General features: G+C 41.8%; 1 protein-coding gene across 1 annotated transcript in view; it reads right to left on the reverse strand.

Moving 5' to 3' along the window:
• Positions 1-26187, reverse strand: part of LOC109936967 (gamma-aminobutyric acid receptor subunit gamma-4-like) — a 107177-nt gene that overhangs the window by 1843 nt on the left and 79147 nt on the right. The window contains exons 3-6 of the mRNA XM_048604863.1: positions 21918-22000; positions 17388-17525; positions 14935-15087; positions 10212-10411 (exon numbers count right to left, since the gene is read on the reverse strand). Of these exons, the coding sequence (XP_048460820.1) occupies positions 10212-10411; positions 14935-15087; positions 17388-17525; positions 21918-22000 (574 nt within the window). The remainder of the gene's footprint in view (positions 1-10211; positions 10412-14934; positions 15088-17387; positions 17526-21917; positions 22001-26187) is intronic.

Here is a 26187-nt window from a genome sequence, read left to right on the forward strand (position 1 = left end):
CTCCAGCATCTGCAGTTCCTACTATCTCTGATACAATCAAACTTGCTAGATCTATTTTTGAAGTTTCTCTAAGGTTCCCTTGAATAGATGCCAACGGTGCCTCAGTGATTAGCACTGCTGCCTCACAGCACCCTCAGGCAACTGTCTGTGTGGAGATCGCACATTCTCCCTGTGTCTGCGTGGATTTCCTCCGGGTGCTCTGGTTTCCTCCCTCAGTCCAAAGATGTGCAGGCTAGGTGAATTGGTGATGCTAAATTGCCCATAGTGACCAGGGGTGTGTAGATTAGGTGGGTTTATAGGGGAATGGGTCTGGGTGGGATGCTCTGAGGGTTGGTGTGGACTTGTTGGGCCAAAGGGCCTGTTTCCACACTGTAGAGATTCTATGATTCCTTTTATATGCAAAAGTCAAGCCTAAGGCCAGTTTGTGAACTTCTTGCTGGATTTATGTCTTTCTGCATGCAGCAGAATCCAGCAACAATAAAAAGGAGGTTACGTTTGTGAAGATAGGACCATTGGGAGTGTATCCCTCTTATCCTTACCCTCCAACTCAATAGCACTCATAATCAACCCCCTCCCTACACCTTCACCCTCCAATGCAATAGCACTCACAATCACCTCCCCTTCCTCAAATTCTTAATTCTTAACATGCCTCTCTCACAACCAGGAGCTTACCTCTAGACCAGTGTTTCAAAGGTCAGGAGTTCAACATTCTGACAGTGATTGAGCCATTGTACATAGACACAAAGATCCAATATAAAGCTTTAGCTTGATCAAACAGTGGTAATGAAGTCCACAAATCCATTTTAGTTCAGATTAATGTCCTCCTAGTATCTCTAACTGGACCATGAACAACTACTACAGTCACTTGAGCCTAGTAAGGGATCATCTATTCTCAGGGCAGGTATTGTACTAGGAAAGATTTAGAAATTAGGAACTGTTAAAAGATTGATCTTCTGAAACAAAGGATTTTCTGGCAGCAGAGGTGAGAAGTGACAAAAATAGTGATGAGCTGGACCTCTGAGCTCATTTAGAATCATAGAGTCATAGAGATATACAGGACAGGAATGGTCCTTCAGCCCATCATGTTTGTTCTGGTCATAAGCAACTTCTTAAACTATTCTATTCCCTAGTACTTTGACCATAGCTTTGTATGCAGTGACATTGCAAGTGTGCATCTAAATACGTCATAAAAGTTATGAGGGTTTCTGTTTCAACCAGCCTTACAGTCAATAAGTCCCAGATTCTCACCACCCTCTGGGTGAAAAAAACTTTTCCTAATATCTCCCCTAAACCTTCTGTCTCCACCTTAAATCTATACCCCTGGTCATTGATCCCTCCACCAAGGAGAAAAGTTTATTCCTATCTATGCCCTCATAAATTTATACTACACAATCATGTTCCCTCTCAATTTTCTTTGCTCTAAGAAAAACAGCCCTTGTCTGTCCAATCTCTCTTCGTAACTGAAACTCTCCAGCCCAGGCAACATCCTGGTAAATCTCCAGTACAATCACATCTCTCATATAATGCGAATTCCAGAACTGCACACAATACTCTAGCAATGGCTAAACCAACACTTTATACAATTCCAACAATTTCTCCATGGTCTTAAACTCTATGCCTTGACTAATAAATACAAGTATACAATATGCTTTCTAACCATGTAACCATGTGTCCTGTTACCTTGAGTGCGGCTCTCGCTCAGTACTAACCCACCAACAGTGCAGCACCTCCTCATCACTGACCCTCTGACAGTGCAGCGCTCCTTTAGTACTGACCCTCTAACAGTGCCTCACTCCTTCAGTACTGACCCTCTGACAGTGCCACACTCCCTCAGTACTGACCCTCCAACAGTACGGCACTCCCTCACGACTGACCCGCTGACAGTGTACATGCATATCAAAGTCCCTCTGATCCTCTGTACATCCTGGAATCCTACCGTTCATCATGTATTCCCTTGACTTGTTTGTCCCGCCAAAATGAATCGCATCACATTTATCCAGACTGGATTCTAGAAGTTTGTTTTGTGACCAAGAGCCATACACAACTTCTTAACTTTTCATGATCCTTAATAAAGAACTCACATCCGTTGAGTTTGTAAGCTTATGAGGCACGATAACACAGAGACAAAGACAGGAGCTGGAACTAGGAATTCCTCAGCTCTTAATAGTACCATGAAGTCTTCAGTATGAACGGTAGGGTGGGAAAGAAACTCACTGATTTACGAAAAAACAGCACCTCCAAAAAGGGAATAGTACCTCAGTCCTATTCCCATGACAGTGCAGCACTCCCTCAGTGCTGACCACCTGACAGTGCAGCACTTTGTCAGTATTGACACTCTGACAGTGCTGCACTCCCTCAGTACTGACAATCTGTACTCTCTCAGCACTGACGCTTTGATTGTGCATCAGTCCCTCAGTGCTAATCCTCTGACAGTGCAGCACTCCTTCAGTACTGACCCTCTGGCAGTGCGGCACTCTCTCAGTATGGACCCTCTGACAGTGCAGCACTCCGTTAGTACTGACCTTCTGATAGTGTGGCACTCCCTCAGTACTGACCCTCCAACAGTGCAGCACTCCCTCAGTATTGAAGTTCCGACTGTGTGGCACTCCCTCAGTACTGACCCTCTGACAGGGCAGCACTCCCTCAGTACCGACCTTCCGACTGTGCGACACTCCGTCAGTACTGACTATCAGACAGTGTGGCACTCCCTCAGTACTAACCCTCTGACAGTGCGGTAGTCCCTCAGCACTGACCCTCTGAAAGTACAGTACACCTTCCCTGAGTCATTGAATAAGGATTTCATGATCATTCCCATCTGCAGGTGCTAAGTTAACTGCTTGGTAATTCCCTTGACTAATTCTGTCTCCCTTTTTAAACACAGGAATCATGTTAGTAGCATGACAATATTGGGCACTGTTAATTTTTTGAATTCTTTTAATAAAGATGTAGGACTATTTCTGCTTCTCTTGCCAGGTAATCAGCTATGATCCATAAAAGGCTATTGTTATCTCTGCCCATTAGCGGGAGGCAAGCACTTGTACAGTTTAAGGGGCATCACTCCACATCAGTTATGGGGCAAGGTAAGGAAACAGTCCATCATGATCTACCACAGTGGTTACAGGGAACAAACCACATTATTAGCATAACTGTACATCGCTCTGTAATGAGTTCTGAGGAAGGGTCACCGGACCCGAAACGTTAACTCTGTTTTCTCCTCCACAGATGCTGCCAGGCCTGCTAAGCTTTTCCAGCAACTTTGTTTCTGTTTGCTCTGTAATCATCTATCCAACTGAGCTCAATGACTCCAATTTTAATACAATCTATCCAGGATTTTATCGTGTTCAATTATAATTTAGTTTCTCCAATTCTATCTTAAACACTTTTATCTCGTTTTTTAAAAATATTTCTTTGCCTAGCAGCATGTCCTCCCCGTAAATCACTTAGGTAAATCCTGTGGCAAAGTTGTGGATCTATTTTTCATCCTTTTTTGCTGTCAGTTCCTGCAATGGTAACATGTTTCTTCCTAAGTGAGCGTAATGCTAATTTAGTTCTTTTCATGTGTTATTTATGTGACTGTAGAATATTATTCATTTTTATGTTGCTTGATAATTTATTTCCTAGTTTATTTTTTTGCTTTCCTACTCAATGTTTTGTTTATTTCCTGCTTCGTGTTCACTTTGTCACCCTCACTTTTATTATCCATGTATTTGGTGTATACCTTTTCTTTCTAGTTATGTGTTAAAATTCTTTTTGAATTAATTCATAGGTTTTCTTATTCATTCATGGGTTGAGGCTGATATTTATTGCCCTTTCTTAATTGCCCAGAGGGCAGTTAAGAGTCAACTATATTGCTGTGGGTCTGGAGTCACAGATCAGGTATGGATGGCAGTATCCTTCCCTAAAGGAGATTAGTGAACCAGATGGTCTTTTCCAACAATCATAGAGGCATAGAGCTATACAGCATGGAAACAGGCCCTTCGGTCTAACTCATCCATGCCAACCAGATATCCTAAATTAATTCAGTCCCATTTGCCAGCATTTGGCCCATATCCCTCTAAACCTCACCTATTCATATACCCATCCAGATGCCTTTTAAATGTTATAATTGTACTAGCCTCCACCAGTTTCTCTGGCAGTTGATTTCATACATGCACCAACCTCTGCGTGAAAAAGTTGCCACTTAGGTCCCTTTAAATCTTTCCCCTATCACCTTCAACCTATGCCCTCTAGTTTTGGGCTCCCCCAACCTCCACCAGAACTGAGGAAGGGTCATCGGATCCAAAACGTTAACTCTGTTTTTTCCTTCACAGATGCCGCCAGACCTGCTGAGATTTTCCAGCAACTTTGTTTCGTTCCTCATTTACAGCATCCTCAGTTCTTTCAGCTTTTTTCACTATACTGTTTACCTGTGACTCTACTTTCAAGAAACTATGAACCTGCACTGCTGTATAAATCCTGCCCTAATTTACCTTTCCAAAATGCAGCACCTCACATTTATCTAAATTAAATTCCATCTGCCATTCCTCAACCCATTGGCCTATCTGAGAGAGAATAGTTTTGTAGAATCCCTACAGTTCTCTTAGATGTCTTATGTGCTTGGTAAAATTGAACACACTGGAATTTTATTCCTGCTTCCCCTTTCCTTCTCACTTCTTGTCAGTCTCTTTGTATGTAGTTGAAATATCCCACGATTATCAGGCAAAGTTCTGTTAGTCATCTAATGAAGTTTTCTACGTAGTTTCCCCCTCCATGTTCACTGTTAGGTGATATATAGAATTAAGCCATTATCAGTTAACAAAGATAGCTTTGTCAGATGTGTTGTTTTGTCTAACTCTATTAGCTGCATATAGACACACAAAGAAATGTGCCATGGGGACAATTCCTCCATCCAATGTTGCCTGTCCTGTGAATGTTACTGTGTGTCTGATGTTTGATTCCACCTGTGGTCTGTTTCTTTATTGCTTCAGTAGTTTTTCCACTAAAGTGAAGGCTACTCTGTATTTGAAATTCTACATTTACAAAACACGAACTCCACAAGTTACAGAGAAACAAAGAATGAGAAAGACTATTACTAAAGCTCCAAATTAATTTTCTGCTTTGCATGGTTTCTTATTCTTCATTGTATTCCATAGGCCTTCTGTGTCAATCTTAACATCAGCTAAGACCCTTTCTCTAATATCATCATGTTATCTGTAATTAGTATCACCCTTTCCCTTTCGCTAAGCTTTCTAAACGTTAGATGCTGCAATATTGAATAACCATTCCTGCTTTTTATGCAACCATGATTCATGAGGACATCTGGCTCTTCACTGAGAATTATTGCCTTGAGTTCTCCTGTTTTGTTTCCAAGGCAATGCAATTTATTTTGTTGCTTACTAATTGTTCCACACATTTGATAATTTGAAGTCTATTTATGTTCCATAGTTCTGCTTGTTCCCTGAAATCCTATGTTAAATTCTTTTCCATTACCTGACCATCAATCCTATCTCATATTTATATTAACTTCATGGTGATGTTACTTTACAAAAATCCGTCCTCTCCTCCAATTCTTACAAATCGTAACTACTGCTCTACTTATCGTCTCTGCTCAGACTGTGCCCTTGTCTAGTCCTGGTAGTAATTATCCAATTACAACAGTCATCCTTTGAAATTAATTCCTTCTTTCCCACCTTGGTCTTTCAGCCACACATTCAGTTTACTGATCTGCTTTTCTCCATCCCCATGATTAGGTGGCTCAGTAGTAATCCCAAGATGATTATCCCTGAAATCCTATATATTTAGTCTCTAACCGCTAATGCTCTGTTAGCTGAAACTGCCCCATTCCCTTCCTTATCGAGTCTTAGAGCTGTACAGCATGGAAACAGAACCTTTTGTCCGACTTGTTCATGCCAAACGGATATCCTAAACTAAACTAGTCCCATTTGCCAGTATTTGGCCCATATCCCTCTAAATTGCTCCTATCACATACCCATCCAGATACCTTTAAAATGTTGCAATTGTACTAGTCTCCACTACTTCCTCTGGCAACTCACTCCATACACGTACCACCCTCTGGATGCAAAAATTGTCCCTTAGGTCTCTTTTAAACCTTTTCCTGCTCACCTTAAACCTATGCCCTCTAGTTTTGGGCTTCCCCAACCTGGGGAGAAGACCTTGTCTATTCACCCTATCCATGCCCCTAACGATTTTATAAACCTTTATATGGTCACCCCTCAGCTTCTGATGCTTTAGGGAAAATTGCCACAGCCTGTTCAGCCTCTTCCTATAACTCAAACCCTCCAAGCCTGGCATCATCCTTGTAAATCTTTTCTGAACCCTTTCAAGTTTCTGAGGAACTGAGGAAGGGTCACCGGACCCGAAACGTTAACTCTGTTTTCTCCTTCACAGATGCTGCCAGACCTGCTGAGCTTTTCCAGCAACTTTGTTTTTGTTCCTGATTTACAGCATCTGCAGTTCTTTTGGTTTTTATTTATCCACCTTTATGTGTTTTAAGATGGCCAGCAGTTCCTCCTCTGTAATATGGGCATTTTTCAAAATGTTGCTATTTATTTTCCCATGTTCTCTATCTTCCATATCCTTCTCCACAGTAAACACTGATGCAAAGTACTTGTTTAGTATTTCCCCCATCTCCTGTGGTTCCACACATAGGCGGCCTTGCTGATCCTTAATGTGGTTGGTCCTGACATCGATCCAGCAACTGAATCCCTTTCCACACTCCTTTTTATTGAGATATTCCATACTTTTTCACACACAAAGGTGGACTGGTCAAGCAAGATCCAGGAAGGCAGAACTGGGAAAAGAAATATAAAGGGGAAAAGAGTACAGAGAAAGCCTATGAGAATGAATGATTGGTGACATTGAATTTTTTTGAAAACATATAATTAGTAAAGGAATATGGCATTAAAGAATGACGGGAATGTGGAGGTAGACGATGCCTGAAGTGCTGAATGAATATTTTCCATCTGATGTCACTAGGCAGGAAGATGTTGCCTGGGTCACAGTAAAGGAGCCATTAAAATAGAAACTGATGGACAAAAACAGACAAAGAGGAGGTACTTAAAAGATCCAATACATTCAAATTCGAAGAGCTCTATCATCCAGACACTTTCCTGGGCTCCTGAGGGAAGATTGGGCATACCTGGGGGCGAGACTGTGATCACCATTGTCCAATCCTCTCCTAATGATGGTTTTAGGGGGCACGGTGGCGCAGTGGTTAGCGTCGCTGCCTCACAGTGCCAGGGACCCAGTTTTGATTCCAGCCTCAGGCTGCTGTCTGTGTGGAATTACATTCTCCCTGTGTCTGCGTGGGTTTCCTCCAGGTGCTGCAGTTACCTCCCACAGTCCAAAGATGTGCATGTTAGCTGGATTTGCCATGGGAATCGCAGGTTCCAGAGATAGGGTAGGGGGCTGTGGCTGGGTGGGATGCTTTTCGGAGGGTTGGTGACACTCAATGTACCAAATAGACTGCCCCCAAACTGTAGGAATTCTATGACTCTATTAGGGGAAGGGTTATGTTAATATTCTAGCAATGCTGGGGTCTGGGCTCATGTTGCAGAAACACAAGCTCGAATCTCTGTGTGCTATTCCAGGAATTTAAATTGAATGAATTGAATAAATTTGCAATCAAAAAGGCAGGATTAGTAACTCAATAAAGACTTGCATTAATATAGAGTCTTACATGTCCACTTGATATGCCAAAGTTTCTTTTTGACTTATGGTCATACAGCCAATTTGAACACAAGGTCCCACCAATGTGATGATAACTAGATCATTAGTTTCATTATTGTTGATTACAGGATAGCTGTTGGCCAGTACATCAGGGATAAATCTCCTGCTCTCGCTCAGAACATTGCCAAATCCAGTTGAGAAGGCAAGAGGACTTTAATATCTCATCCAGAAAGAACAGCACAATAACATACTCCCACAATACTGCACGGAGTGGAAGACTGGAATGGAACAGTCAGATCCTCCAGGGGTGATGATCACACAATGTTCTAACTCAGACGTACACGTGCTATAAACTCAACCATGGTTGACATCAATCGTGCTGCTACTGATAGTAGTCATGAAACATTGGGTTATCATTGAAACTCATCTGATTCACCAAGGTGCTTTAAGGAAGAAAATCTTGTGTCTTCATCTAGTCAGACCTCCACTTGACCCTAATCCACAGTAACATGGCTGACCCTTAAATACCCTCTGAAATGGCCTAGCAAACCATTCAGTTTTATTAAACTACCTTGAAAAAGAATTGTTGTACATCCTGCAGTTGTTCAAGAAGGTGGCTCGCCCTTGCCCCCTCAAGGTATTTAGGGATAGGCAGTAAATGCTAATCTTCCTAGCAGTGGCCACATCCCATGCAGAAAAATATAAGTGTGCAGTAAAAGAGGACCAGAGGACCGTTGATACTTCCTCCAGTTGAAAAATGGAAGGGACATTTGTGGTAACGACAGATCAAAAGGTCAAATATTGAATGGTGGGCAAATTGTTAAGGGCAACAATCAAAGACAAACTTAACTGCTCCCTGGAAAACTGCAGATTAATATATGATGGTGAAAATGGACTAGTTAAGGGTAAATAGTGTTTGACAAACATGATTGAGTTCTTTAATAAAGTCACCAGATGGTTGATAAATGCATTGCGGTTCATGTTGTTTTTGTGGATTTTCAATAAATGTCTGAGAAAATGTCACAGAATAAACCTGTTAGCAAAATTGAAACACAGGATTTCAAAGGCACAGTGGCTGCATGAACTTAAATTTGTCTAAGAGACACAAACAGAAAGTAATGGTGAAGCAAACACAGAGAATGCTGGAGAAACCCAGCATCTGTAGAGGAAGAAACAGAGTTAACATTTTGAGTCTGGTATTACTCTTCTTCAGAACCCATTCTCCTTTTATTCAAGTAATGGTGAAAGGCTGTTTCTAACACAAGATGGAAGTGTATGGGGATGTCCCTCAGGGGTCTATACAAGGTTCAGTTACTCTTTTTGATGCACATTAAATGGCGTGGGCTTGGGGGTACAAGGCACAAATTTGCTCGATACAAACTACAAATTGTAGTAAACAGTGAGGAGGATAGGAACAGACTAAAAAAATTAAATTTAGCATACAGAAGTATGAAGTGATGCATCTTAGAATGAGCAGAGGCAATATAAATGAAAGAATACAATTTTAAAAAGGTAACAGGAACGGAGAGATTGGGAGATCATATACATGAGATGCACAAGCTGAGAAACTTGTTGTAAAGGCCTATAGGATCTTTGGTGTTATTAGCAGAGTGTAAAACATAAACACATACAGCATAAAACCAAGGATCCTATGTAAAACCTAAATAGTGTACTCATTCACCTTGAGCTGGTTAGCTCAGACAGCTGGATAGCTGGTTTGCAATGTTGAGTAATGCCAAAAGTGTGGTTTCAATTTCTGTACTAGCAATTTCAGGTTACCATGAAAGACTCTCCTTCTCAACCTATCCCCTTGCCTCAGGTTAACCCACCACTCTCTAATGAGACAGCAGCCTTATGGTCTGGTAAGACGATGGCAACTTTACCTTTACTCTCAGCTGCAATAATTTGTTGAATTCCAGATAGAACACTTTAGGAAGTGCTTTAGAAAAAGGTGCAGAAGAGATTTACTGAAACGAGGAATTTGAGTGATGTGGATAGTATACAGAAGCTGCATGTTCTCCTTACAGCAGGGATAGGTTGAGGAAATTAATAGAAGACTAGACAGACTGAATAACGAGAAACTGATTTGAATGGTAGGAATTTCAATAAGAAAAGGACACTACATTAAGATAATTGTCAAAAAATAAATGGACGATGGGAATAAGGAATTTTTTTTCTTAGACTACACGTTGTGATCTGGAAAGTGCTGCCTGAAAGGACAGTGAGCTAATTTCAGTAAATGGGTGTATGTGTGTGCATGCCTGTGAGTGTGCATGTGTGGGTGTGCCTATCCACAGTCTGTGTCTATCCACGTGTGCTTATCAACATATAAGTGTGTGCACAGCTGCACACTGGAATATGTTCTATCTGCAGCCACAGAATCTTCCAGTCCCAGGCCAACCAAAGTTAACTTGGTCACTCACAATTCATAAGCGTTCTTCAAGTATAGATCTATCAATCCACTTGCTGACAGAAATAATTCGACAACAATATGCTGCTTGGGCATGTTGAAGAAATCAGACGGCAGGTCATTAGGAACGTACAGGTTTGAGTTTGCGTTTTGTGGGGTTGGGTCTCTTGGTCCCTACGAGATAGTTGAGGGTGGCGTACTCCATGAGTGCTGCGAAGACAAAGATGAAACAGACCGACACGAACAGGTCCATGGCAGTGATATAGGAGACCTTGGGCAATGCTTTTCTGGAAATAGTGCTCAGTGTGGTCATGGTCAGCACAGTGGTGATCCCTAAAAAATGAAAGAAAAAAAAAACAGACGCTTTAAAGAGCTAGCCTTTTCAGGAAGCTATTACACTAATCCCCTGGTTTTCTGACCTCACTAACATCACACCTACATACATCACCAATTCACTGAGGAAAACCAACATTCTAGTTGTAACCACGCATACTGTATCTCCATTCCTCCATCATGCCTTTTCCAACCTACCTTCCATTGCGGTGTCTGCTATACAGCAACCTTCCTGAACTCATTCTGCCAGGAGACAATTTTTGGACCAAGGAATGGGAGACAGAAGAAGTCACTAACAATTTCCTGTGATAAACCCCATCAGTTAAATGGCAGACTTTAAATGACCACAGTAAGAGCAGTCTTTGGTGAACAGGTCCAGGGCTAAGCCAGGGTCCCTGTGCAGCCCAACCCCTTCCACTGAGGTCTCAGTGTAGTCAAATACAATATGCCAATGATGGTGATGATATGACTCTGGCATTAGCAGAGCAAAGAGAGAGATTGGAGTAGAGAGGAGTTGGTAAAGGCAGAGGTCACAGACACTATTTTAGACAGCAGTGTTCATTATTCCAGGATAGAGACAGAGGGGAGACGTAACCTTGTAAAGCCAGCTGTTCTGAGATATAGCAGCAGAATGCTTAGCCTGGAGATACTAAAGAAAACTATTCAAAACATGTAAAGAAGGCTGTGGGTGGAGTCTCAGACTGGGAAGGCTGTGGGTAGGGTCTCAGACAGGGAGAGATTATGAGTGGTGTCTCAGACAGAGGGAGACTGTGGGTAGAGTCTCAAACAGACAGGACTGTGGGCAGAGTCCCAGACAGGGGGAGACTGTGGGTGGCATCTCAGACAGAGGGAGACTGTGGGTAGAGTCTCAGACAGGGGGAGACTGTGGGTGGTGTTTCAGACTGAGAGAAACTGTGGGTGAGTTGCAGACAGGGGAGTCTCGGGGACTGGGTATCCTGGATAAGGACAGAATATTGTGATAGCTTTGTGCATGTCTCTCTGCATGAGACAGCAAATTCCAGAAAGCTGCCCTTTGATTCTTTTAAGCTTTCTTGCATTGATTAATATAACGTTGTACTGTCCCAAGCAGCTACCCTGCAGTTCTGCTCATTTCTTTCCGGGAGTTTTCCATGAGGAATGAAATGGAAGGTCAATGAATAGAGTTCTAGCTGAGTTGAACAATTTGTGTAGGTTGACATCTGTCTGTCTAGCAGTGAACATCAGCAGGGGCAGAATCAGAATGCAGAAACCATAACTTGATGTTTTACTTGACATAGCCGAAGTGTGGTGAGAATGGGGCACTTCCTGCCATGTGGAGTGCTCAAAGCACCCAGGGTGCTGATGAATTCATGGGGAGATCTCATGGCCATAGGCATTGTCATGATATGGCTATGGCTGGCAGAAAGACATTAGTTTTGTCGTTCCTCAGGTGTTCTTGAGGAGATGGTAGTGGGCCTTCTTGAACCGCTGCACTCCATGTGTTGTAAGTCGGATAGTTCAAGGACTGTGACTCAGTGAGAATGAGGCTGCAATGATATATTTCCAAGTCAGGATGGTGCCTGTGCTTTGGGTTGGGACTTGCAGATGGTGGTATAATCTTGTGTCTGCTGATCTTGGCCTTTGAGCTGATGGAACTCATTGATTTGAAGGTTCATTCAACAAAGATTTTGATGAGTTGCTGCAGAGCGTCTTGTAGATGGTACACAGCTGTCAGTATTCACTAATGGTGAAGGGAATGGATGTTTGTGAATGTGGTGCCTATCAAGTGGGCTGCTTTGTCCCGGATAGTGTTGAGTTTCTTAAGTATTGGTGGAGCTGCACCCGTTCAGGAAAATGGGGAGTATTCCACCACACTTCTGACTTGTGCCATGTAGACAGGCTATGGGGAGCCAGGTGGTGAATTACTTGCTGTAGGATTCCCAGCCTCTGACCTGCTTTTGTAGTCACAGTGTTTATATAGCTGGTCCAATTCAGTCTCTGGTCAATGGTGACCCCTCTGAAAGTGAAGGATTCAGTGATGATATGTCATTGAAAGTCACATAGAGCTAATTAAAATCTCCATTGTTGGAGCTGCTGATTACCAGGCACTTATTTGATGTGAACATTGCTTGTCATTTATTGGCGCAAGTCTGGATATTGTCCAGTCCTGCTACATACTGACACATTCAGCATCTGCAGAGTTTTTAAATTGAAATGAATTCTGCACAATTGTCAGAGAAACAGCCTGGAATGTCAACACTATTTAATCAAGGCCAGTGCACAAAAGGGATAGGAAAATCCGTAAACACATGCCCAACATGAAAAGCCAAAATACCTGAAGATTAACTGAGATCTTAGTCAAACAAGGCATTGATGAGTAAATTACTGATAGTCTAACCTCATTTGATATTGATTCAATTGTCAATTTGTTTTTAAACACTGTACACTGATGGATTAAGTTCAGACTGATTGACACAAATTTGAAAAAAAATACATTTGTATCAAACGTAACTTGAACTTAGTGGGTTTTAGGTATAAACAACAGTGAACGTGTAGATCAGCCAAAACTTTTATAAAGTCACGTGACAAGGTGGTGTATTTGACTAATGTGCTCACTGCACCAGAGGGCTATTAATCATATTGGGAGCTGTGGTAATAGTCTATTTAAATATTTGCTGAAACTGTGCTGAAATACAGCCACATAAATCAATCTCATGGCCTAAGAGATGTTGCATGTGCAAACTCTGGTAATGTAGTGAGCCAGGATTCAACAAGCGCTCCCATCCCATCTTTTAACCCTTCTCTTGGACTTTGGAAAGCTGTAGAATAAACATCCTCGTTAGATCATACTTATAAATTTTTGAATGGGTTCACCAATGGTATCCGACACATAGTAGCAAAGGTAATCCTGCCGTTTACCCTACATTTTACTGAACTGGTATCCCAGGTTCTCATGCATTTTCAATGAGGAAGCAAAATAACTAGAGACACAATTAAACATTTACAATTAAACTTGGTTCTATCCCTGATCTAAGCGTGGAGACAGGCTGTACCTATCCAATCTCTGACCCTCACCTTCAAGTTTCACAGGAACAACAGCTTCCAGTAAAATGTCCCATGCTATTCTTAGAGTTCCTGCCCCAACCCAGAGAACAATATAAAATACTTCACAACTAATACAGTATTTTTGAAGTCCAGTCCCTTGCTGAATTCTACCAAACAGGCCACCCAAATAGTGACACCCAACACCTGAAAATAGCAATGTGATCATTACCCTGGATTATCTCTCTTTGTAATGCTGACTTAGTGATCATTATTGGCCAGGACAGACAGGTAACTTCCTTGTTCTTTCTCAAAGTAGTGTCATGAGATTTTTTCAATCTATCTGAGAGGGACATGATTGTATGTTTCAGCAGAATTTTGTGCTTATTCTCCTGGAGTTGGCGCTTGAAATGACAACATGTGGATTCAGAAATGGAAGCTCACTAAACAGCCATTGACACTCAACCCTCAGCTATTCTATTCCTGATCAAGAATGGTCATCCTTCTCTGCAAGTTCCCCTTTGTCAAGTGTAAGTTGCCTGGAATTGTACACAATGCCCCATTTAGGATCAAACTAATGCACTGTTCTCTATTCCTCCAGCTAAAGAGCCCAAGTTCATACCAATCTCTGTACTTGAGCTACACACATCCTCTGCTGACTCCCTCTATCTATCTAGCAGTGTTCCAAAACCATCTCCAGTGCTGCATCCTTTACTTTGCCCTGTGGCTGTTTGTTATCCACATTTAACCCACATTTCCCTCTTATTAGTTCAGATTTGCAGTCCATTCAGGTCCTTCTGCATTCGATGAGTTTGTGTCCAGTTCCTTCCAGCATCTTCTGGCTTGGTAACTTCTGCAAACTTGGAGAGTTTTGTTTCTGGCCCAACATTGAAGTCAGTTATATTTATTGTGAAAAGCTGCAGCTCCAACACTGATCCATCAATAATTTTGCAAGTTCCCCTCTGAGACACTCATCACCTTAACGTGGAAATATATCATCGTTCCTTCAGTGTTGAAGCCAGATTCAAAATCCGGGAACTCTCTTCCTAACAGCATTGTGAGTGTTCCTACATCACACACAATGCAATGGTTCAAGAAAGCAGATACCACTACCTTCTCAAGGGCAAATGGAAATAGGCAATAAAAACCTTCATCCTTGCTGATCAAAATCCTTGGAAGGTTGGGCTGCTCTGCCAAGACAATATACGTTTTGAAAGAGCTCCAATATTTGAATAGCTCACAAACCATTTGATTAGCTCTTTACATGGCACTACATTAAAGTAATTGCCATATTTATTGCATTCCTAATTAGAAGAATGAATGTCAACATGAAATTGTCAGAAACTCTTAAAAATGAGGGCTGGTTGCCAATCCACCAGAATAAAGAATCTACTGACTCTTTTCATCATGCGCTAATGCAAGGGTTTCTCCCTTCATGACTCCCATCGGGTCAAAACCTTTCTTCGTGATTCCCGTTTCCTTCTCAATGCCTTAATTCTTACCAAGCGTTGTTCTGGCAGGAGTTGAATCTCTCTTGATCCAGAATGAAACCCATGATAGGACTACAGTTAGTATACAGGGGATATAAGTCTGTATTGCAAAATATCCCATTCTGCGACTTAAATCAAAGTAAACAATCATCAAAGTGTAGTCTCCTGTTGAATGAAAAAAAAAACACATGATGATTTGATGATCAATTAACTTGTTCTTGTCACTGCATTAAAAAGAACAAGACAAACCACTTGTGCCAATAATCTATATCATTGTGATCATGTTATGAGTTTGCATGGTTCAGCAGGAATTTGGATTAAATTGCTGAAGTCCAAATCAATCAGAATGAATGAAGACTCATCAGATCTAGCTCATTCTCTCAATAATTCCAGATTCTGAAACTTACCATCACTGTCAGCGTCCTTGTCCTCCTGCAAGTTATGAGCTTTCAAATTTCAATCCTGGTGCGACTGATTTAATTTCCCTGTGCTGATCACACTTTTGACACCCTGGACTATAAGGCCTTGTTCAGTGTTCACTCAATTAAAGATACGATTTACAACCTGATTTGATGCTGTAGCAAAACTGACCAGTTAAAACTGCACCACAGTCGTACTTAAGAGGGTCAAACCAGAGTATAGTGATCCTGACAGGTACATACTGACCCCCCACTTCTTTCTTCAGAATTGAACTCAATACTAGCTGGCTCATTACTCTTGTACTATATGCAACTATATCAATAAATGCTATATTGTAGCCAAATACCAATTGATTTAACGGAGGAAGCTCATTTTGGCAAAGAACCAGTCTTCTGTTCAAATTAGCAGCTTTGCCAGCAGAAACCTCACTAAGCTCAGGGCAGAAAATCAGGTGGATATATTCAAGCTAAAGGACCTGGTACACAACAGTAGCCCAGCAATGCTATGTAGCATAGTACAGAGTTAGAGACTCCTGCAGTGAGACAGTCTGCCCAACAAGAGCCAGTAGGACTCAGGAAGGCTGAGACAGCTGGGCTTTCTTGGGTCACAGGACAAGCAGAGACTTCTGGACAAAACAGTCAGAATGTTCACATTTGCCAATGGTTTAAGATGAGAGGCCTTCAAAAAAAGGTGTCACATCCATGGCACAATGCCTGGGAACAAATCCTGGGATCACAGCTGCATAGCTCAGCAACAACCCTATGAGCAAGGACAGTTGCCTGGTAAAGTCTCAATGTCTGAGTCCCCCAACAGTCACTGAGCTGGGCTGGTAAAGTAATGCCAATTATCTGAAGATTCAGCACAGGAAGAAGCTGCTGTTTGTTTTAATGTTGAATATGATCTGTGATTTCTTGTGTAGATTTGCTGTCACCAACTATTCTTGCAGATATTAGTACAGGCTACTGATACTATGTGAAGAAGGATGTTCACACCACTCCCTAGGCAGGAAATACATTCAATTTTCTTCAAATGTCATTCAGTTTATTCCAGATTGTTTAATAGCTAGATGACGTTTCTCTCAAAGTACATGGTTGTCTCTTGTGAGACGTCAGACACAACGCAACCTTATTATTTTAGCTCCACATTGTTGACATTAAGAACAGCTATTTGCAAATTGGTCAGCTTCTCCCAGGAACAGTCCTTCATATCCTGATGGGTGGAGCCTATCATGTGAGGTCAGTTAACCCCTTCAGATTGTAACTGAAATTTATACAACATCCCTGCCAAGTCTTTCTCCAGCTGTTAAACTCTGAGAACAATTGTTTCATTTGAACAGAGTATGTTTATCATAATTCAACTCCCTCTGCAACCTTAGTCACTGATTTTTTATATGAGTTGAAAGCTTGCTTTTGGAGACAAAATATTCAGGTGCAGTTCAATGCCACACCCAAAATCTTGCTGAATGACTGATTTTCCGAATGTCCTTTACAAAAGACACACTCTGGCCAATATCACTGTTGGATATTATTTCCTTTGCAAGGAGTTTAGTTTTTACAAACTACGTTGGCGAAGACAGTTGTGTTTCTGATAGAAATAATATTCCTCTTTTCGGCACGTGATTATTTGACTCCCTTATGGCAATGGAGATTTAATTGAGTGTAAATAATGAGAAACAGCTTGCATTAGTAGGAGGCTTGCTAACCAGATGACAGAGACTTAGTTTAAATAATGATGAAATGGAAAGCAGATTGAAGTGGGGTTCTTTTTTTAAAGCAGAATGATTGTGAAGATTGGGTTCTGGAATGCCAGTGATGCATCATTAGGGAAGAGGAAGAGGGGCCTCTACAAATATCCCAATGTGCCCAAGCACATCAGTACAAAAGATGAGGCTGAAGCATTTGCTGCAATCTTTAGCTAGAAGTGCCAAGTGCCAAGTTTGGCAATGAGGCCATCTCAATGAGTTATGCTAACCGGGCCCATTCCCAACTTGGAGCTAAACTGAGAGAAATCCAAAACACTCACCCCAGCTTTCAAATGGTCCTCACCTGCAGTGGTTTTGAGGACTTCTGTTGTGTTCCGGAGACGAACAAAATCAAACTGGTAGAGTCTCCAGGATCGTTGGTGTGCCACTTCAATCGAGTACTGTCTCCATCTGTAGGTTATTTCATCTTTTGGATATCCATCTGCAGGCAAAACTCAGCAGTGAGTCTATGTACAGTTGCAATACACACCTTACCAACTTCCTAGAAACATGTAGGTCAGCTCTGTAACCACAGCCCAAAAAAAAGGTCAGATACAGAGGATAGCTCCGTCTACTTTTTTAAGCTAGAAGTAAAGTTTCCTCTACTCTCTTAAACTATAAGCAAAGATTCCTCTACATTATTCCCATTGGGCCATTTACAGCAGGGTGTCAGATACAGAGTAAAAGTCCCTCTGCACTATCTCCATCAAACAGCCCAGGACAAGGACAAGGACAGCATGGGGTCAGATCAGAGTGAAATATCTTCTATACTGTCCCTATCAAATCCTCTCAGGCCAGGGACAGCAGGGGTTTGGATACAGAGCAAAGCTTCTTCTACTCTTTCAAACTGAAAGTAAAACTCCTTCCATACTATCCCCATCAAACACTCCCAGGGCAGGTACAGCAGAGAGTCTGATACAGAATAAAGCTTTTTTTACACTGTCCCCATCAAACACTCCCATGGCTGGTACAACACAGGGTTTGACACAGAGTAAAACTCTTTCTACTCTGTCCATATCACCCATTGTCCTTTTAGTTCCTTCTTTGATGATGAGGGACTCTCCTTCATTGGCTTCCTATCCTTTGTTTCTCACCTCTACCCTTCTCATTTCTGGCACTTTGTATCTGCTCCTGAGGACATTAATCCTCATTGCCACTTGTCTCTATCTCCAAGCAACTTAATACCGTGAACGCTTTTTGCTTTGCCTGCACTCTCAACGCTCATTGGACTGAGTAGCCCCACAATCTCTGGAGCCTCACAACTCCCTTGACTGGTCAACAAAAACACAGACTGCTTACTGCACTTCTCCTGGTTACTGGATGGCACCTGTGTGCCCCTGTAGGTTATGGATTTTATGGACCTGATTGACTGGATGGTGCAGCTATGTCTAACTGCTCACTGTGTTACAGATCTATTATTTAACCCATGCGCCTGCTGAAATGTCCAAACAGGCTGACAAACTGACAGCAAGCTCATGAACAGGGTCAACTGCTGAAATCTCTGGTTCGGGTGGATTGCAAGTAAAATTGTTGGTGGTCAGGATGATGATGTTAAAATTGGTCACTGACCAGTTGAATGCCAACTTGCCCAGTTTCATATTCTCCCCTGCCCACTGCCCCCTTCAGATCCTAACATACTCATCCCATATATTTATGTTTTACTGAAGATATTTTCTCATCGACATGTTCAGTCATGTTATGACACACTTTTAGGACTGGTGGGACTTGAACTCAGGCCTCCAGCCCCAGAGGTAGGGATACTAGCACTGCATCACAAGAGCCCCATTACCTATTGAATGATCCAAAAGGCAATTAGCCATTATCAGGATTGTCAATTAACCACATGTGAAGAGAGGTGACAGTACCTGGGAGAGCAGTTTTCATTGCTCCTATCTGTGTTTGATTGTCTCGGCAGTATGCAACAGTCTGTTCCCATTGTTTTTATTTTTTTCCTCTAGGTCTGTCCCTATTCAAGTGACTGCTGATTTAATAAATGGCTCAATTTACATTGTGGTATCTTGATTACCCAGGGCCAACGAAAGGAACCAGTGAATGATCAAATTGAACTGGTACTATGGCATTATGTGTTGATTTGGATTCAGCTCCTGGGTCATTAACCAGCTGTACTAATTGGATTGGGCGCGGCGCTGTGATTTATAATTTAGTTTAAAGTGATTTTGAAAATATTGTCCCTTTGTTCCATAACCTTCCAGTATGGGGATAGCTCTCGTTGTCAATTCTCTGCCTCTCCTGCTGAGGAAGAACTCGACGCTTAACAGCAGCCACGCCCGAATTTGCTCCAGTCAGACAAAAACAAAAGACTGAATGTCAGAAATCTGAAATAAAAGCAGGAAAGTGTGGCACCGTCTGTGGAGAGGGTATCTGACAAAGCTCATCAACACTGGGACACTGGGAAATAATGGAATAGCTGCTAACGTCACTGGGTTAGTAATCCAGCCTCCCATTCTGGGGATTAACACCAGAGAATGTCAGAGTTAATATTTCAATCCAAAATGGACTTCAACTTCTGAACTCAACTCAGAACGTTAACTCTATTTGTCTCTCCACAGATGCTGTCTGACCCTGTGCTGAGTTTCTCTAGCACTTTCTGTTTTATTTCAAATTTCTGGCATGCATAGTAATTTGGTTTTATTTACATTCTTTGGGGACATGGGTTTGAATCCCATGGTAACATCTGAATTCAATAAAGATCTGGAATGAAAAGCTACCCAATAGTGACCATTGACAATTGCTGACAAAAACCCATGGTGGTTTTTTAATCCTCTTTAGTGAAGGAAACCTGCCATTCTTACCCACTCTGGCCTATATGGAGCTCCAGATGCACAGCAATTGGGTCACCCCTTGGAAGTTGGGACGGCCAATAAATGCCGGCCTAGCCAATGATACTCACACCCAATGAACAAATTAAAAACAAAACTCCATGGACAAGTGATGGAAGCAGCCCCCTTTTCAATGCTGCCCTATCTCTGGGCAATAATCCTGGGTCCAGCATGCCATTGAAATGGAGAACGTGCTCCACAGAGGTCAATAGGTGCCAATTCAGGGCCATTATTGCACAAAAATATTCCCTCTCCACTGCTTTATCAGGACCCCAACAATGCTGCAAAGGTGGCCTCTTACTGGGAGACTGGCCACCAGGCAGCTGAATTATGCTAGCACAGTGAGGTGGGGTGGGGGGGGGGGGGGGCTTCTCTTCATCCATTAGTGCACAGTAAACAAGAAGGCAACCAATCAGGAGAGTGCTTGGCCAAAAGTTGCATTGGCGGGCACCTCAATGACAGGATGGGGCTTAGGACCTGCATGTGTAGTCCCCATGTTTGTTCCTGACAGCAATCCAATTGCTGAATGTTAGCTTTGTTTCCAGATGCAGCTAGGGCTGCTGGGTACTTTCAAGCACTATCTGTTTCCACGATCTGACCCCTGCAATGATTCCTGAGCCCATACAATGAATAGTTGCAGGCTACTCCACTGTGAGTGTGTCACAGATCACAGTTCCACTCACACCCTTTTTAAGAATGGTTATTAGAGATATTGGTAGTACCCTGGCTCAAGCCAGATGTTGATCAAACGATGGCACTCCTGGTCTGAATAAGATACTGCAATGGTCAAACCATGTTCCAGAGTTGGCTATGTTTCAGTCAATGCGCTTTCATCTCTGACATGAATAAAGCCCACTCCAGGGACTTGAGCACAAACTCTAAGCTTGACAAAACAGTGCAACGGTGAGGAAGGGTCTGAAGAAGGGTCACCAGACCTGAAATGTTAACTCTGATTTTTCTTCACAGATGCTATCAGACCTGCTGAGCTTTTCCAGCAACTTCTGTTTTTGCTCCCGATTTACAGCATCTGCAGTTCTTTCATTTTTTATTCAGTGCAGTTGTGAGGGAGTGGTGTCTTTCAGGTGAAACATTAAACTGTCAATGATCATATATGACTATTCAAATAAAATCTCCTCTGCGCCCTGATCAATACTTGTCCCTTGATTACTATCATTAAATCCAGGCCTTCATTTTGTTGCTGGCTGTGGGATCTTTCTGTATCTAATGTAGTTGTCTGCTGCGATAGCAGCTTTAGAAATACAAGTCATCCCTTCAGTTTTTCTCTGCTAATTGAGCTGCATCAGCTTCACTGTGCCTCAAATTCATTTGCAATCTGAAAGGTATTTTAGAATGGTTCTGAATTTCAATAAGATAAACTATCAATGGGAATCTTTCACATGTGATTGCACCTGCAATTCTATTCATCCATCTGTGTCAGGATTTGTCACAGTGTTATATAATTCCTCCTTATAAATCATCTTTTGCCAGAGGGTGGTTAATCTGTCTAGCTCATTGCTGCAGAAGACTGTGGAGACTACGTTATTGAGTGTATTTAAGATAGAGGTAGATAGATTCTTGGTTAGTGAGGGATCGAGGGTTATGGGGAAGAAGGCAGGAGAATGGGGTCGAGAAACATGTCAGACATGATTGAACAGCAGAGCAGACTCAATGGACTGAATGGCCTAATTCTGCACCTATATTTTATGGTCTGTATCCACATCTATCTGAGCATCAAATTAAAATAAGTTAATGGAGGTGAAATTGACCTTGGGCTGGGGGACAGAGGGTGAAGCGAAATGGCCAAGAATGAATCACCTGTCTGTCTTTGCACCCAGAATAATTTACCTTTGTGTTGACTTTGTTGGACTTTAGTTCAAGAACTAATCAAAAAGTCAATCTTTCACTCACAGCAGAGATAGCAAACTCAATAGTTAATGTCTGGAATCTGGGTGCCATGATTGAGAATGAGGCCTTGGATGAATTCAGAGACTTACAGCTGGAGAAGGTGAGAGGACAGGACTGCTCATCCATGGGGAAGTTCTGCAGATAGAGCTGGCACTCCGCTTCAATTGTGAGTCTGCAAAATGGAAAATAAACTCATCTCCATCAACTATACCACAATTTCTTGTAGAAAGCATTTCTTTCACGTAAAAATTGGGAAGATTGAGGCTATTCTCTTTGATTCTCCTCCTTAGTCACCTTTCCTCTCTTAAGCAAGAGTCTGTCCAACATCCTCGCCATTGTCAAAGCTTCATTTTGCCACCTCTGTAATCTTTCCCGTCTCTGCCCTGTCTTACTGTTTGGCTGCTAAATCCCTTATTGATGCCTTTATTATCTTTAGGTTAGAGTATTCCTATGGCCTGCCAGTCAGCTGCCCACTCTCCATGTTTCACAATCTTTGGATCAACCAAAACTCTGCTGCCCATTTCAATTTCATCTCATGGTACAATCACCAAGCTGTTAATTCAGAGACCCAGGTAATGTTCTGGCAACCTGGATTTGAATTCTTCCATGGCAGAATTTGAATAAAAAAACATCAGGAATTAAGAATCTAATGATGACCATAAAACTGTTGTTGATTGTCAGAAAATCCATATGGTTCACTAACGTCTTTCAGGAAACCAATCCACCATCCTTACCTGGTCCAGCCTACATATGACTCCACACTCACAGCAACGTGGTTCATTCTTAACAGCCCTCTGGGCCTAGCCAGTTATGCCCACATCTGGTGAATAAAAGAAGTCCCTGGCACTGTGAGGCAGCAGTGCTAACCACTAAGCCACCATGTCGCCCTATTTTTCTGTTTAAATCCCTCTGTTTTGTCATCTAATCCTAAAGCCCTGCCGATACATCTGCATTCATCCAATTCTAGACTTTTATATATCTTTGCTTTTAAATGCTCCATCATTGTTGGCCTTAAGTTACCTAGGCCCTGAGATCTTGACTCCCCTCCTTACCCCTCTCTGTCTTTCTCTCCTACTTCAGATGTTTCTTAAACGTTAATTCTTTGAACAAATTTTTGGTTGTCTATTTTGTTAACACCTTATATGGCTCATGTTCAAATTGGGACTGTGTGATACTCAGCCAGATCTGATGGATGGTGATAAATGGAGCTACACATGTTTCAAATCTTGACTATTTTATATCAGTATTGATATCAGGGAAAATTATTTGGAGAAAGAATACTGAAATAATACTTTCTTGCCTTAAATTTTCTTCTGTCTTCCTTCTGTTTAAACTCTGGTGATTGTTCCATCACATGGAGGAGGTTTCTGCTGCATTCCTTACACATTTCAATGTCATAATGGCAGAAAAGTAGAGGAAATTCTCAGGCTTTCCTTCTAGATCTCCTCTTCATGACTGAAGATGTCATCTCCTTTTGGGAGACAGGCCTGAGTGCATGCATTTGTTGAGTAATACAGTCTAACTGGGTATGAGCCTAGTTTAATTTGTAGCTTGTTGTTAAAATTAAATTGAGATCTACAGTTTATATTTTGTAGTTGCTAACCTTAAGCAGGGTTTTAACAAGACTTCCAGTGAAGGAGCAGCTTAATTAAGAACAAATAGCTCCTCATTAAGAGAGTCAGATAGTTCTTTTCTATTAGGAGCAGATCAAACTAGCCGACTGTGTGTGATTTAGCACTTAATATGGAAAAATAGGAGCAAGTGTGGGCCATTCGGCCTCTCAAGCCTGTTCTGTCATTCAGTGTGACTTAAGTGTGAGTAGCAATAGTGTCACAGTTAAGTGGTTAAATGAGATAAGGAGAAGAAGGGAAACAGTTCTGGTGCTTTGACTTTTCATAAACTTTTTAACCTTTCAAAATAGATTCTTAAGTTGCTGCAGGCAAAAAAGCTGGTTATTTAGTGAGTGTCTGGAAGTGACTAAGGTCTACTCTATACCTAACACTCAAAATAATATAGCAACTGATGGAAAGATTAATAAAATATATTTTAAAAATGCCTAAAGTATAACTGAATGAAAATATTGAGCAAATCTTAGACCACACTAAGAATGGTAACAGCATGTGGGAGTTCATGGAAAAGAGTTTTACCCAGAACAAACATGTTTGTGGCAAGAACTGAAATTGGACCAGCTTCAGCTCAGAGTTTATGAGCTAGAGACTGAACTATGGACACTGCAACCATTATGGAGGGGAAAGTTACCTTGATTTTTTGTACCACGATGCAGTAATATCTGTTAGGGTTAGATCACCTAATATGATGTGTGCAGGGAAAGGACAATGTAATTGTGAATGAGACAGATCAGGGAACCCAGAGGGCTGGAGCCTCAGCTTTTGCAGCTGTCCAGCAAATTTGAAGTTTTTGTAGCCTAATATAAGGTGCCAAATCAAAATTCACTGCCGATGATAAAAGGTCATGTAGGTGACAGAACATTACCATGGATAGAACATTAGTTAGCTAACAGGAGGTAGAGAATGGACATAACTTTTTTTTTTAAAGTTAACAAGATGTAACAATTGGTGTGGCACAGGGATCAGCGCTGGAATCTCAACTGCCTATAATTTATATAAATGTCTTACATGAAGGGATGGATGATTTAGTTTCCAAATTTATTGATGGGTAGGAAAATAAATTGTGAATCAGATATGAGGAAGCTACAAAAAAGTTATAGACAGGTTAAGTGAATGGGTAATGATCTGTCAAATGGAATACGATGCGAAACATGTCAAAGTGCTCATTTTGGCAGGAAGTATAAGAAAAGGAATATTATCTAAATGGCGAGAACTCTAAAATGCAGAGAGGTCTGGGTGATCTAATGCATAAATTGCAGAATGTTAATGTGCAGGCACAGCAAGTAATTAAGCTAATCAAATACTATAATTTATGCCAAGTGGAATTTAATTAAAAAGTGGGAGGTTATCTGCTGCAGTTATACAGGACACTGGTGAGATCACATCTTGTTTTCACGGTGTGTTTATTAGAGAAACCTGGTTAACAGACCTTTTAATTTAAAACCTGATCTAGATAAGGCATTTAATTGGCAATCTCAGAAATTAGCAAATAGTATTTTTAATTTTATTTGTTTTAGGGAGTACAACAAACACATGGAGTAGTGGGACTAGAATGATAATGCACTTCTTCAACCTCACAGGCTTTATCAAATCACACACAGACACAGCCATCACTTTTTTTATATTCATTCATGGGATGAGGGCATCGCTGGCTAGGCCAGCATTTATTGCCCATCCCTAAGAGTCAACCATATTACTGTGGGTCTGGAGCCACACGTATGCCAGACCAGGTAAGGATGGAGTTTCCTCCCCTAAAGCATATCAGTGAACCAGATGGGTTTTTTTCATGACCACTGAGTCATGGTCATGATTAGACACTTCACGTTCCATCATCTGCCATGGCGGAATTTGAACCCGGGTTTCCCGAACATTTCCTGGGTCTCTAGATTACAGAACAGCAATAATACCACTAGGCGATCATAGAAGCATAGAAGATAGGAGCAGGAGGAGGCCATTTGGCTCTTTGAGCCTGCCCTGCCATTCTTCACGATCGTGGCTGATTGTCCAACTCAATAGTCTAACCCTGCTTTCTTCCCATAACCTTTGATCCCATTCGCCGCAAGTGCTATATCTAGCTGCCTCTTGAATACATTCAATGCTTTGGCATCAACTAATTCCACAGACTCACCACTCTTTGGGTGAAAAAATGTCTCTTCATCTCTGTCCTAAATGGTTTACCCCGAATCCTCAGACTGCGACCCCTGGTTCCGGACATTCCCCCCATCAGGAACATCCTCCCTGCATCTACCCTGTCCAGTCCTGTTAGAATTTTACAAGTCTGTACGAGACCCCCCCCTCATTTGTCTGAACTCTAGCGAAAACAATCCCAACATAGTCAATCTCTCCTCATACGTCAGACCCGCCATCCTCGGAATCAGCCTGGTAAACCTTTGCTGCACTCCCTCGAGAGCAAGAGCATCCTTCCCCAAAAAAAGATACCAAAACTACACACAATATTCCAGGTGTAGTCTCACCAAGGCCCTTTACAACTGCAATAACACATCCGTGCTCCTGTACTTGAAACCTCTTGCAATGAAGGCCAACGTACCATTTGCCTTCCTTACTGTCTGCTGAACCTGCATGTTTACCTTCAGCGACTGCTGCTCAAGGATGCCCAGATCCTGCTTCACACTCCCCACTCCCAATTTACAGCCATTCAGGTAGTAATCTGCCTTCTCGTTTTTGCTTCTGAAGTGAATAACCTCACATTTATCTAAATTACTCTGCATCT

Source organism: Rhincodon typus, chromosome 14 (assembly GCF_021869965.1).
Source record: "Rhincodon typus isolate 14 chromosome 14, sRhiTyp1.1, whole genome shotgun sequence".
Classification (NCBI taxonomy): Eukaryota; Metazoa; Chordata; class Chondrichthyes; order Orectolobiformes; family Rhincodontidae; genus Rhincodon; species Rhincodon typus.